The 15,048-nt window shown below is 50.2% G+C and overlaps 1 protein-coding gene across 12 annotated transcripts in view; it reads right to left on the reverse strand.

Annotated features, from left to right (window-relative positions):
* shot (dystonin-like protein short stop) overlaps positions 1 to 15,048 on the reverse strand; it is a 315,979-nt gene that overhangs the window by 194,058 nt on the left and 106,873 nt on the right. For 9 of the 12 annotated variants that reach the window (XM_065424847.2, XM_065424855.2, XM_065424852.2 and 6 more), the window contains exons 2-4: positions 11,865 to 11,926; positions 11,658 to 11,675; positions 1,020 to 1,109 (exon numbers count right to left, since the gene is read on the reverse strand). In XM_065424847.2, coding sequence (XP_065280919.1) covers positions 1,020 to 1,109; positions 11,658 to 11,675; positions 11,865 to 11,926 — 170 coding nt within the window. The remainder of the gene's footprint in view (positions 1 to 1,019; positions 1,110 to 11,657; positions 11,676 to 11,864; positions 11,927 to 15,048) is intronic. The other 3 variants (XM_065424849.2, XM_065424858.2, XM_065424853.2) reach the window with 1 other exon arrangement.

A 15,048-nucleotide genomic window follows, 5' to 3' on the forward strand; every position in this document is an offset into this window, starting at 1 on the left:
CGACCTCGTGCTTGCGAGATAAAATGATAAATGTGCTCGCGCGAATTCTCTAGTTCGAAAACGTTCTTGCAGTCGCCTGCGCACGCATCGAGCGCTCCCGTTAAACGTCACGAAGCATCCGACAGGCGACTCGACGAGACTCGGGTCATTCGGGCAACCAAGTGGACGCAATCGAACAGCCGGCAATCGTAGCCTCGGGATGGTGCGGGTATCGCCACCGCCGCGAAGTAGACGTTCGTTAAAAAAAAGTGAAAGATCGAGGCGTAAAGTAAAAAGAAAGAAAGAGAGAAAATACTCTCGCACCGTGTTTAACACACATCGACACGAGGGAGCAACTGAGGCAACACTTTAAATGAGAGAAAAGGCGTTTCGTGGCAGACGCCTCCCACCCACTTCGTGTCGAACTGCAACGGAATTAACGCCTGCCCGGACGAGAACTCGCACCTTAACACTCTCTGAGCACTACAGTTCAGTACTTCACGCACGCGCGGAAAAAGAAGATATCCGTCAATTCGCGCAGAGATGTCGAACCCCACTCGACCCCTTCGGCGCCAATCGCTCGCAACGCGCACCCCCACGAATCGAGGACGGGGGCGCACACCGCGCAAGGTCGGCCGACGGGATGGCCGCGGTTATCGGGCGGCGCAGCCGGTTATACTTAATTTGGCGTACAATAACGGGAGTGGCGCCGAACCGATTCGCCGCACTGGGTGACGAACGTCCAGCGCGGAACAGCGCTTTCTTTTCGCTATTACCAATGAAACGATGCCGTCGCCCACACTTCAGTGCTCCCCAAAACACTCAAGTTCAACGGTCTTGCGCTTCAACGGCACACGTCCTGCGCCTAAGCAAAGGGCGCCTTCCGAGGCAAATTAAGAAGCTCAACACGGAGCAGTCACGGACAATCTCGTGGCGACAAGGTTAATTACGCAGCACGCTCGAGCGCCCAACTACTGCGCCGGCGGCCGCGTCGACTGAGCAACGAACAAATCCTTCGTCGGGCGAGGAGTGACACTCACCAGCGTCTCACCAGAGAGGACCTCCAGCAGCGAGAGCAGACTGTGGCCATCCTGGAGGTCCACGAACAAATCATCCACGCGCTTGTTGGCCTGTACGCGAATAGCGAAAAGGAGATAAAAAAAAAAGAAAAGAAAACGTAAGTTTCTCGAGAGTCATATTCAGACTCCTTTAATGAGGGCAGAAGCACTTCCTTTCTAATAATTACAAATGCCGCGAGCATCGGCTCATCATTAACTAGAAGAATAGGCGCCACAAGAAAAACTCGGAAAGCCTCCTCATCTCAATTGTCACCCATGTAGTAGAGGTGGTTGTAGTAGTAGTAGTAGTAGTGTATATTATGGCGCAGCAGTGATCGAAACCGTACGCAGTGTCCGTGACTACAACTGTAAAAAAAAAAAAAAGAAACTGGGCTCCCGCACTAAGTCGAGAGGTATGAAAATAAAGTTTATTGTTCTCGGCAGAACCAACGTAACCTAAGCAAAAATAAAGAACAAAAAAACACTGGGCCATCCTCAAATGCAATTTCGCTGACACTGGTGTGCCGTTATAATTAGGTTGAAACGTACTGCTCAAGTAAGTTGTTTATCGGTACAAACTCGTAAGCTAAAGTATGTTGCCCGAGTGTCGCTTCTGAACTTTCTTGCACTTCTCAAGAACAGAAGTAAGCGCTCATGATTTGAGACTGCGGACAAGCAGTGCTTCAGCAATAAGACGGGCGGCAACGTCAAACAACTACAACTCTATCTCACAAGTAACTTACAGCACTGCCGAAGGTATACGAGGTGTACACAGACGATAACTTTGGCAGCGTAATATAATTCCGGGCTTAACTGCGTTTATTATTGGCGGGATTAGATATTTGTATTTTTGCTTGGTACACGATACGCTACACCGATACGTGCATGTTCGGCCTTTTGCGCATGCTCGTCGTATACCACGAATTACAGTGGTGTTTAGCGCCGGTAAACGCATAGACACCCTAACTACAGTGAACTAGAAAGTATACTGTACCCTAACCGCGTTTACGTAGGAACATGGATGCACCTATACAACCCAGACCACCCGCTTACATACCAATTCGCGCCTGTTAGTGGCTCTACGCCCTGACAGCAAGACAGCAATGGTAAATCCGTCATCGCTTAACGTCTTCGCCCGCTGAATGCGACGTATTAGGTATGTTTTGTCGTAATTATTGAGATCAGTTGTATGTTGTGACGCAGCGAGGACTACACATAGTCGGTGCCGAACAGTAAAAGCGGTTTCACTTCCAATCAGCAGATGGCGCCACATCATTAGCACTGGTAATGCGATGGCGATGCGGAACGCTATAAAGGCACAATTGTTCACTGCCTCATTGTTTACTACCCCGCTCAAGCATGGTACGTGATGACGGTAACGAGCAAACGCCAAATAGACGCCGAGCAGACGACGTGGCGGGAACGAATATTACTGGCTCAGGAGGCCGAAGCGTATGGACGAAGCGACATCCCGCTGTAGCATGCACGTAAACGCAGATTACGATTATAAATCCAAGACATTTGTTGCGTCAATCCGCCAACCGTGTAGCACGTATCAACATGAACGCAAGCGGACGCCGAGCAGACGGCACGGCGCGGATGAACACATTTTGAGGGGCGTTCGGTCTTCCTAGCGGCTGAAATGTCATGCAGATTCCACAGTGTTGCAAGAAACTAGTGAGATACAGTATAATATGAGTTCACGCGACCGTTTCGTTTCGTATTTGATCTCGAAGGCACCTTTTCGGCACAACTCGCGACTGCGCCTCGGCGCCACGACTCGCTCGCAGGCTTCACACACGGGCTCCAGAAGAGAACGGCGAAGCGCACTTACCTTTCGCTGCTTCCAGTAGGCAGCAGAGAAAGAGAGAGAAAAGCGTTACGCATTCAAAATACTGGTACGGGTTCTGGGGGAGGGCAGAGGGCATGCGGGAAGATGCAGGGTCAAAAGGGAGAGACTCACGGCGGGCGAGTGGCACGCGCTGCACGGACTGCACACGTGCAGGCACGCGTACGTCTGCGCTCCGGGCACAACGTGGCGGACAAACGACAGAAACGACAGGCCGTTATACACACAGCACACGCAACACTACCGGCACGTCAACTGAGCACTACGAACTCGCGCAAATAAAGGCTCCCGCCTACAAGTTCCAAGCAGTCAGTATCATCGGCTTTCATTTGGTGCCGAACACTCTGCCTCAGTGGCCCTGAGCTATGAGGTGAAAACTGCAGCTGCGCGACCCATCCTATTTGAACACTAAGAAGCGGCGTCGGAAGCCAGCCCGCAGCCACCCAGAGGACACCACTGCGTAATACTCGGATCTTACCTGATAAGCTCTGTGGCAGGCAATTAACCCTAAACTCGACCTCTGAATTCCGCCATCATAGACTGCCCAACCTAACGGCCGCATTGCGCACAGATGATCAGGAGCAATCCGCTAAACCCGGCGACCCTCTTAAAACGCGTACGGCTGTGCGAGAGTGCATGGAACTGGCTGACCAGCACTCTCCCTAGGCTTAGCTACCACACATAACAACCACGATAGCGGACGGTAGGATTGCCGTAGCTTAACGTAATGCACCTTCGTGCACTTTTCATTTCCATTTTCCTTATTATTCCTCCAAGTCAAATATCCTATGGCACCTAAGCACTTCTCATGAGTTGTGAATGCGAAAGCATTAACGTGCAATTGAACGCCGCCGCTGAACGGTTCTTCCGAGTTTCGCGCTGCGAGTAATATTTTCTAGTTTTGCTGCAGGGTATGCGTTATCGAGAGAGTCAACCTTTACTGATGCCAGCAATCACGGGGACGGACGCAGCGACAGCCGAGAGCCCCTGGGTCGCAGCGGCTGCCTCGGCTAGCTGGACGGCCTGGTCTCGCTGGTCTGAGCTGAGCAGCAGGGTCTCCCTCTGCTGCCGGTTTCGAATCTCGCGGCCCTCGAAAATTTCATGAATAAACTGGTGCGGGTTCTTTTTTTTTTCGTATAGTTACTACGTTAGCATGTTGGCTGCAGTCCCGAATTATCTGTACGACACTGCTGGGAAATCAAGGACGCCGCATGCCACCGACGTCCTGCGTGAACGAGACACCGAGGAAGCAGCATCGGTCACCAAGGCCGGCAGGCGCGCACTGCAGCCAGTGTGTGTGTGCGTTTGTTCAGCCAAGTTTCTCTGCACCTTCTGCACCTGTTCACAGTGTACTTGCGGCGGTATGCGTTGATCCGCAACGGAAACAGTCAGTTTACTGCATCTAGACCTTCGATTCCCCTAGGTGCAGCGGTGCACCCTGCACTCCAGTGCTCGATTGAACGGGGTGCAAGGCAAGGTGCCGCCGCGGTGCAGAGCACTATATTGAACCTTGCAGCGAGCGGGTGCAGCCCGGCACGCCACAACTGGCACCCCCTGCACCCTTTCGTTTGTGGTGTCGTGCACCTTTTTCTGAATCGAACAAACCTACGGACCGAGCGCCCGCTTCCGACATGCTCTCTCCCCTCACGAGACAACGCTGCAGCAGTCGGCGCACATATTGGCCTCGAGCTCCACCACTGGAAAAGCTGGCGCCACCGTCGGCGTGACGTGCTAGGAGGGATCACGTGGACATAGCGGCCGCGTCGGCTGCTTCGGGCGCGCCGAAGCGAGCTGAAAACGAGTTTAAATTCCCTCGTACGCTGCGGTTTTTATTTAGTGGTGAAATTTTCCCGCTTCGAGTGTCTCCTTTACAACGCTTGAAAGCAGTGCAATATGTAGTGGCTGCCTTTGAAGGCGCGCGACATGGTAGGCTACTGCTCGGTGCGGCAGGGCCGGACGCACGTAATGGAGGCCGGTGTCAGCCTTATTCACACGTAGCCGCAGGACAAGAAGCTGTGTGAAGCTTGGCTCGCGAAACATAAAACCGGCAAACAGTCATCGGCTAAAACTCGGGTATGCAGCAAGCACAGATCGACGCGAGGAAGATTTCTGCTACGGAGCCCGGTCTGCGATGTTCTGAAAACGCGCACTGAGACGCACGCCCGAGTCCGCTGCCCGACTAATGTCATGACGGTTTGGTCTATGAACTTGTCGATACTATAGATACTGGCAAGTTCAGTGGAGTGGAAAGGCAGAGGTAAGAAGCACATTTAAAGAAAGCATGGCATATGGTCATGTTTGTGTTATGTATTAATGCACTGGATTACAAAAAAGGAGCAGCGGGAAATTGCACGCTGAGAACGCCGATAAACATACAGTGCGACGCAACTCGAGAAATAGTATCGAAAGGTCAAAGAATTTTGAAGAAAAAAAAGATTGAATCGTCGCGACGGCACATCACAGTCCCCGTAGGCGTCGAAGTCTCTACAATGAAATTATTTTTGAACAGCTCTGATAGCGCCCACGCAACAATGCTTGCTTGTATACTGTCAAATGCTCATATTCTGCGGCCTAAGGCTCATGGCACGGTGCGAAAACGCGCGCGCGGAGAAAGCGATACAGTGCGCGGACAAGCATGCAGACGCGCAGTCGGTCGCTGCGAATCAGCGTGATCGCTGCATTGAGGCTTCATTCTATTACGCTCCATTTAGTTATACAAACACTATAAGAACATGTTTCACATAGTTTGCTCTCAGCGTTTACCTACTTTTCACGCAAGAAGCCGGTTCGGCTGACTCCATCGCGGCGACCGCGCGCAGTGGCGTTCACTGTACGTATTCGGTAAAGAGATAGCGACTGTAAACGATTGTGTGCTTTCAGTTTGCCCAAGATTATTATTTACACAGTAAGAAACTTCTCTCGTTTCGAAAGTACTTACAGAAATGTCCGGGAAAGCTCGCGCGTGGTGTTTTCAGTGAGCGCTGATAGCAAAACCTATGAGGAGCGCGCCACGTGATCCCTCATACTACGCCAGCGAGGCGCTTCCGATAGAGGGCGACTCCGTAACTCCTCGCCGCCAATAGTCCGACGAGGCGGGGACGGCCTTTCGGCTGGCGCAGCACAAACGGCGGAGCGTCACTGGTCGCAAGAAGCGCTCGCCCGCGCGTCAAAAACTGACGTCATACTATAAACGCACCTTAAACGATTCGTCACGATCCGCCGAGGCGCGGTCGTGACGTGGCGTCGCAGCCAGCGAGGATTGAGAGGCCGTTTCGCGGCTGACAGGCGCCGGCTGTTCCGCTCAACGGGCCGTTTGGCGCTTTCGCGTCAAAAATATAAATGTTACTGCTCCTTCTCCCGGCTTCGTTGCCGGTCTTCTTCACATGTGGGGAATAAACGCGCGTTTTACCAGCGCACCGCCTTTATGGTAGCACCGCCGCGTCTCTACCGAAACCAAGAGCGATCCCTGTGAAGCTTAAGGCTTACTTAATAATTAAGAGCGAGAGCAACCGTAGAAACCGAGTTAGAAGGCTGCGTGCAGGCCGCGAGGTCGCCACAGGAACTTGCTGCAGTTGCTAACTGTACGCCTTAACAGAAGTATTCAGTGGCAAACGTGATGTGTTCCCGCGAAGAGAGCGGGCCATAGATGCGACTTTCAGAGGTAATCCGAATCCGGCTGACAGCGTGGCTGATGCCGGCAGATAGCGCAGCGAAGCAATCCGGTCGCCACTCGCGCGTCCAGAGCACGTTTGCCCCGACCGTACACCCCACGCTTGCGAGAGACGCTGCAAGCGATAAAATCACAACACCTAGGGCATTGCGTAGGTATAGAGGTACAAATTACAATTAAAACAGGCATAAATTTAGAAGTGCAACACGACTGGCCCTTTTCATGGCCCCGTCACCAGACGATCGATGCGGCATTGATTGTTAACGCGCCCTCGCTTTTATTTAGATTTTTTGGCACTGTATCGATCACATTTTGCTGTGCGCGCGTGACGTAATCTGGAGTATCCGAAAACTCTTAACTGCATGGTGTTGCTGTAGTTCACAAAAGTACCGGTACTTGACGATTCATTGTTGATAGCAGCTGACGGCCCTCCAGCTTTCTTTCTTGTGAATGAGTCATGGCAAAGGAAGCCAAGAAAGCGCAAACAAATGACTCGACAAGATATCGTGCTTAGATTAAAATACTGGTTTACCCACATAGAGAAAGAACAAATAAAATCGGAGGCATACGAACATACTGTGCATGACAGTGACACTGCCTTGAAGAACGCGTTCCCGGCCGCGGCGGCCGCATATCGATGGGGGCGAAATGCGAAAACACCCGTGTACTTAGATTTAGGTGCACGTTAAAGAACCCCAGGAGGTCGAAATTCCCGGAGTCCTCCACTACGGCGTGTCTCATATTCAAAAAGTGGTTTGTCACGTAAAACCCCATAATTTAATTTTTTTTTAAAGAACGCGTCCCTTATGAACTGCACGTATCCTTGTATTTCGCGCCGAGATCTCAGTGCCGGAACCTTCGTGCGACGTCATGCAATTCAATTGCGCCGTTTCGGCATTTGCTTAACGCAGCCTTTCCGTACTCCTTCTTCCGCCCCTCATTCCAGATAAAAATGATGACAGGTGAGAGAGACAAGGCTGTGTAGTGCAGATGAGCGCTTCTACTAGCGCGCACAGTCTGCCGTCCTGCATCCACGAAGCGGCTCCGGCGCAAAGTGGCGTGCTTCCGCGAGACAATTGTACGCATAATTGCCATCGCGCCATGCAAATGAGGCCGCCTTTCCTCCGCCTCCCGCTTACAATCAAAGCACCCACAGGCACGAAAAGCACTAGCGCAGCTCGACGCAATCGCGTACGCTCAAGAAGCCTCGTCTGTCTCGCTACGGCTCGCCGAGCGCGGGCAGCGGGCCAAAGTTGTAACCACGAATAAAGACAGCTGTTAATCAGCCATAACGCGAGTCGCTATTATGCACGCAACCAGCGCTGGCAGACAAAATTACCACAGCCGTTCCATTCTTGTCATCGGTGTCCTTAAAATGGGAGGGATTCAGTCGCATTCGAGGCTGCGAACTGCTGGGATGCAGCGGCCTCCAACCAAAACGTCACCGCAAGAGTGCTATCACACCGCAATAATGCACTACGCCATCGATACACCGCCAATACTTTCTTGCAACTAAGCTATCTCGCAACCGTAAAATCTACATCAATCAAGCTACTAGTTCCTTCTATAGTATACAAAAAAAAAAGGAACGAGCCCCTAAGGAGTAACATTACCGGGGGAAAAAACGGAACCTGCAGAATCTTTGCTTGCATGGTTAATTACGTATACAGAGAGAAAGAAAGAAAAGGAAAAACAGCGCCCATTTCGACCTCCTGGGATACCTCACAATTACCTGCTTTGGAGCCCCGCGCCGTGCCCTCCGCCCCCTCCCCCCTTTTTAACGTGACAGCGTTAAGAGGAAGCTTTAGCTCGAGCCCGACTCCGACGCGACCTATTCAAATACAAAACGTTCAGAACGTTTTTCTGAGATAACCCCTCGACCTATTTTAATGAAATTCATTGTATTTGAGAAAGAATCTTAATTTCTAGTGACTGTTGGAAGCGGAATTTCGATTTAGGGCTTGAATTTTGTTAAAAAGATTTTCATGTATTCAACCATATAAAAAGAAATAGAAGCACGAATTTTAGAAATTCATAGCTCTGCTTACAGAACAGATACCGCGGTTCTGTAAATGGCATCCATTCGACCATTCAAAGCGGACAAATTATATATGTCATTTTACATCTTACGTGAACTTGTTACATTGGTTACAATGGTTGTGCAAAAGCTGTATTTCCATACTACTAAAGCTTTCTATATTCATGTGTAACATATCAATTTTGTCCGCTTTAGATGAACTACTAGATGCAATTCACAGACTTGTATTATCATTTTTCACTGCTGAGTTATAGAGTTATAAACTTGATAGTTTCGTCTTTTGAAAATATTCGATTTTTGCCAATTTTTAATAAAAAAAATTCAGGACAAATTCAAAATTCGAAACTACCAGTCACTACATTTTATGTTTTTTTTTCTTTTGAATGCAACAAACCTCGTCAAACTTGGTGCAGTGGTTGCCGAGAAAAACTAATTCTCCTTTTACATGTATTTAGATAGGAGCACCCGAGCTAACAGTTCCTCTTGAGGAGCCAGTGTCGCAGAAAATCGGATGTCGGCGCCCCGCGTCCGGCGTAGGCCGCCGTTTCGGCAGAAAATATTTCCGAACCACATATGTATGTATGTATGTATGTATGTATGTATGTATGTATGTATGTATGTATGTATGTATGTATGTATGTATGTATGTATGTATGTATGTACGTACGTACGTACGTACGTACGTACGTACGTACGTACGTATGTACGTATGTATGTATGTATGTATGTATGTATGTATGTATGTATGTATGTATGTATGTATGTTTTATTTTCACAAAAACTAAATACAGCCTTGCGGGGGTAAAGTGGGGAAAAAAGCTACTCGTAGCAGCTTGACCAGCCTCAAATACCTTTAAAACAAATAATAACATACCCTTAATGCACCCAGGCCTTCTATGTGACGCAAAGAAATGACTGAACTGAATTTCTCAAGCTAAAATACGTAGAAAAATCGTAAACTACGACTCACACACAACCTACAGACATGATAGCTATCGGATTGTAATTTGAATATACGACAAAACATAATTCTGTTACGCGAAAACTCAAACAAATCCCTTTTCCAACGTTTCTACAATGCATAGAACGGAGACGGCGTCCGTCATTTGCGCACGCCGACGCGCAAATGTCTCGGAGTCCACGAAACGGCACGCCCGCTTCCTTGAAACACTTCCAGGTGGCGCTCGCTTCCGCCACATCGCGGCCCACACGCTTTCACCGCACGGCAATGGCAGAAATGCGCCTGGGGTGTCCATATAATTGCTATCGCAATAGAAAGAGACCGGTAAAACGTTCTTTCAGAACCTTAGCGCACAAGGGCCATTAATACGGAAAGAAAGCGAGCACCAAGCTTATCAGATTTTTCACGCTGTAACCACAACGCCAGTGCGTGTAAATGAGACTTTACGGATTTCAGGGTATATATTTTGTATGTGGGCCGTTTTGGTGAGCAAGCTCTAGAAACTTGCAAGGTTAAGCCTTTGGATCTCTTTAGAATTTGGCGCATTCCGTCTTTGCCGGATAAGCGAATGACCACATCAGAACAAACGCATTAAGAATCGACGACGTCACCACGGCTGCCTGGCGCGAGAAAGCGGCACCCGACGCCGGGCTGTCGTTCGTGCGTCGCTTACCACACACCGCTGGACATGTCCTGCGCTCGTTGCGCAGCGACCCTCGGCCTGCGGTGCACGACATTCGACGAATGTTGTTACCCCAGTGTTTTGTGCGTCTCGACGCGATCAAGCTCGTCGCGTCCTCCTTACATCATAGAAGGAAGTGTTTGCTTTCAAATGACAAAACCTCAGACATCGTTTCTTTCGATTCTTAGCACAGCGTCAGCTGCAGTGAACGGCCCTACACTACAGTTTGCGTGACATGCGTTCTGCTTTATTCTGTTTTTCTCGTCTCGCTCTTTCTTTCCTTCTTCCATTTCAGTCTCCTCCTCATTCCTCCTCAAGAAAAGGCGCAGGCGCGTGGTACCCCTCCCGGCGGCAGCCTGCTCCGCGCTTTCGTCTCACGCGTATGTGCGCTTTCAAAGCAAATAATAATAATAATAATAATAATAATAATAATAATAATAATAATAATAATAATAATAATAATAATAATAATAGACAAGCCGCTTCTCGGGGTAAGATTGACGCTTTGGTATTGCACAGGCGAAATTCATTGATAAACCTAAGCTCGCTGTTCTTCGCCAGTGTCCTTTTAAGGATGTACGCTAGGGCGAGTGAAAAGGTCGTTTTCTTCCGACATTTGTGGCACTGCGCATACGGCATGAACAGATCTCGGTCTCTAACTCGCACCAGATCAGATGTAGGCCCAAATGGCCCTTGGAAGGTGGAGAGGCCGGGACTCTTAATTCAGTGGCATCCATTCGTGAAACTCGAAAAGGGTACAAACTACCTGTGCGATGTATCGTACACTCGATCAAAATCCAATTGTGCGTTTTGATCAACAGCCTCAGTGACGATGCTTTCCCACCAATACGGTCAAACGAACATGGTTTAACATACTACAGCACAGAAACAAACCCGGTCGTACGGTAGACCTATTGTGAAGCAAAACGGATGCAGTTGCAACTGTCCGGATGGCCGTTGCAGCGCTGGTACAGCAGCTCAGTTGGGTAACGCGAGTTTAGGACTGTCATGTCAAAGCAGTATCGTGGAGCATATAGGAGTATCATGTTTAGTATCATGACACAAGGGCCACCCGCGGTATGCGACGACCTAAAAACGGAGCTGCGATACAAGGCGCCCGCCTTTTTCTTCGCATTAGACGTGATGCAAGGCGGCCGTACCATGACGTCACCGGCGTCATCGCGCCTCCGGTGCCCACGGCGCTGCGACAAATGAAACCATCAACAAAGGACGTCAATGAGGAAAAAAGAAAGAAAGGCGAAGGAAACACGTCGGCGGCGATCCCGAGAGAGTAGTACTACACCGAGTGGGCCGCGTGTCCCCGGCGAAATAATAAAAGCAAGAAAGTGTGGGCATTCCGCCAATGGATATATACAGACCGCCCGCTGCGTACACAGCGAGGCGGTAGAGAAATACTGACCTCCAGGAAGGTCCAGTGCTGCTTGCGAGAGAGAAAGATAGAGAGAGAGAGAGGCAGGCATATGTAGCAGTCGAAGAGAGCCGCTCTGTCGGCCACGGCCGACTTCAATGCATGCAGGAACGAAAGTGAGGGGGGGGGGGGGGGGGCAGCGGCCACGAGCAAGTGGGCGCCCGCTACGGCTGCCGCTGCGGAGCATAGCCCACTCACCTTGATCAGATGCTTGTTGACCCACTTGGTGAAGGTCTTCTTCTGGATCGCGTCTCGTTCGTCTGCGGACAAGAGAAACAGAAGGCGCGCCGTCAGCATCGAGGTCCGCATGTCTCGCACGCACGCACACACTCTCGCATTCTCTCGACATGCCGGCCGGCTGGGTGGGCTGGCTTACCCGCATTACCCGACTGGAGGGGACACATTAATTACTACCAGGCGATGTAGCTTGCAATCGTGGGATGTATCACGTTTAAAAACGCCGCGGGACGCTATAGAACAGTGGTATTTACGTTATACACCAAGATCGCAATGCATGCGTGACATCAATCGTGTTCGCAGAGCTGTTCCTCTCTTTAAGTGCAGCGTACATTGGTAACCAATACATATTGGGCAACGCTTGGATATGAAAAATAATAATAATAATAAAGTGTCAGTGCTAGTAACGTCACCTACTGAAATCTGCAGGTTCAGCGATCCTCTCCTCCTCGAAGGAATATTTCGACAAAAATCGGAAAGGTATTCAAGCGAGACCAACGGTTCCTAATTAAATTCTGAGATTTAATTAGCATGCCAACATCACGATGTCCTTATGAGGCATGCCGCAGTAGTGGCATCGGGGTTGATTTTGACCGCCGGATGTTCATATTTCTTAACGTGCGCCAAATGCACGGCGTGCGAGTGTTCTTGCACTCCGCTCTCTTCGGAATGCGGCTGCCACGGCTGGGAATCGAACGCGCTATACCTCGCGCATGGCAGCGTAACGTATGGCCCCAGCGCGATCTCTTCTATTTCTGTAAAAACTGGCTCGTACAGCACTCCTGCGGTCGCTGCAGCAATGTGACCAATCAATCGGGAGCAAAACTTCCCACGATCATAGCGGAGAGTTCGAGTAGGGTATTTGGTTCACATGTTACGCACGCATGTGTACTGTAAATAAAAACAACGGCTAAGTCGATCTACCTATATATATTCAAATGTCGCAGCAATGGCCAGGGAGTCGGCTACTAGTCGCCCCTGCAAGTTCCGTGTCGTCCCCGAGCTGTGTGACGTCATCCTTTAACAGGTGAAAAAGCCTATGGGATCGTCTCCTTGCTCATGCGCACGAATGCCCTCTTCGAGGCCGGCCACAAGGGACGGCCTGACAGACGCCGCGCTGTGTCTGTTTCTTTATACGTCCTCGTTCAGTATAGAGCGCTCACACATTCAAACCACGAATTCTAACCAACCAGGCCGCCGACGTGTTTTAGCCAAGGTGATTTTAATGCCGCCCCATTGCCATTGACAATTCAGGGTGGCGAAACGAAATGTTTTTCGTTCTGGTTTTATTTTCGTTTCACTGAAAAAAGTTGCGTTGCGGTCTGCTCCGGGCCGGGGGGAGAAAAAGAAAGAAAAGAAATATATCCGTAATGGTTCACAACGGTTTTGATTCGCACGCAATAATTTTCGAAGCAAAGTAACGATAATAACATATGATTTATATTTCTCAATAAGTGAATTATGAATTCCGAGATCACGCTCAGTCCCTCGAGTCAGGGCACTGAGCACGACCTCGCAAACAGCACGGCATCGGATGTACGCGCCCTAATGCAAGACCACTAGCTGTTCCGATAAAGCGAACATAAACGAACGATAAACCTTCTGTAAGAAAGCGTTCTACCCGTAGAAAACGAAGCTACAAGCTCTTCAGCGCGCAAGCTCCGAGTTTTGCCACGATGCCGACCTGCCATAGTGCACCGAGCGGCAGACTTGCGTTAGTGACCGGCCATCGCTCGCACTGTCCCTGCCCGAAATACGCGCTAATGCTGGCGTTGCCCGACGTCTGTTGTTCCGGATTGCCGACTTTCCCGTTGAACCGAAAACCGATAAGAATATTTCGGTTTCACTTCGATACGAAACAACAAATAGCGTTTCGTTTACGCTTTCGTTCGGGTCAAAAATTTCATTTTCTTTTTCGTTCCGACACACCGATCCCCATTAACGAGCCGCCAGAGCACTGGTCCCAACGGCCGAGCTCTAGGTGACACAGCGTCTGCCCGCGCAGCGCGAGACGCCCAAGCATTCAAGCGCACGCCGCAGCGCGCGTGTTTGCGCTTGTCATCTCGTGCCAGCGGCCGTTTAGGAGCCGCGAGTGTGGCCCACTTGCGACGCGGCCGCAGCCATGCGCGCCGTAACACCGCGCGCTCGATAGCCGACCGCCAGGGGCGTGCTCCACGTGGTGCGCTTCCGCGTATGGAAGACCGCGCAGGACCGCTGCGCGCATCGGAAGGACGCGCGCGTGCGCAGCTTCGGGTTCCCTTTGCTCACACCGATAACGACTACGCTACGTCTTCTTCGCACTAGCGAGCGACCGTGCGTTTTGTTGCCGTGGTCGGCCAGACGGCGTCGGCCGTAGTGACCGTGCGGCCTCCAAAAGCATCATCGGCCGCGTCACCGTCTCCCGATGGAGACGCCCAGCGGTCGGCACTACACGACTACAGCTGCATGTGTCATTGCCTTTGAGGTCAGACAGCGTGGCGCAGAGTACTCCAGTCTCGGACGCCACAATAACGGCACAGAAATTAAGAGCCTCATACTACGTCCAATGTGCGTGATAATCGTGAGAAGCGTATACACACATTCTCTCTCTCTCTCTCTCTCTCTCTCTCTCTCTCTCTCACGCGCGCGCGCGAGACTTGGGCGGACTAGTTGAGAGTAGCACATTCTCATTTAATCTGTTCATTGAAGTTAGATTGTGTTCCACGCTATATCCTCGTAACGTTTCATTTTCTTGCGTAATTACCAGAGCATAACAAAACGTCCGCATTTGCTAACACGGACGTCACTGAGTGATATCCGGGCAATAAATAACGCTCGCAATGCGGGACTATTTCTGACGTGATCACATTGCTCTAGTTTGAAGCAATTGTTCTGCGGAAACCCGCACGGTGGAGAGAAGTAATTAATAAAACTAAAATTAAACATCCACCCAATCGTAGCAACTGCTGCAAAGGAAACCAATACTGGTTCCTCGAAAGAAAAGCCTCGCAGTTAAAGAAAAATTCTTCAATGGTCCGGAACTCGAACCGTTCATTCGTTCATACATTCCTCTAGTTTGTAACGCGAGGAAAAACACGCCTGACCCAAAGTGCCAAATTTCCCTGCTTCTGCTTCTAGTATAATACTATGTGGTATGTGCCGAATT

The sequence above is a fragment of the Dermacentor albipictus genome, chromosome 6, assembly GCF_038994185.2.
Source record: "Dermacentor albipictus isolate Rhodes 1998 colony chromosome 6, USDA_Dalb.pri_finalv2, whole genome shotgun sequence".
NCBI classification, from domain to species: Eukaryota; Metazoa; Arthropoda; class Arachnida; order Ixodida; family Ixodidae; genus Dermacentor; species Dermacentor albipictus.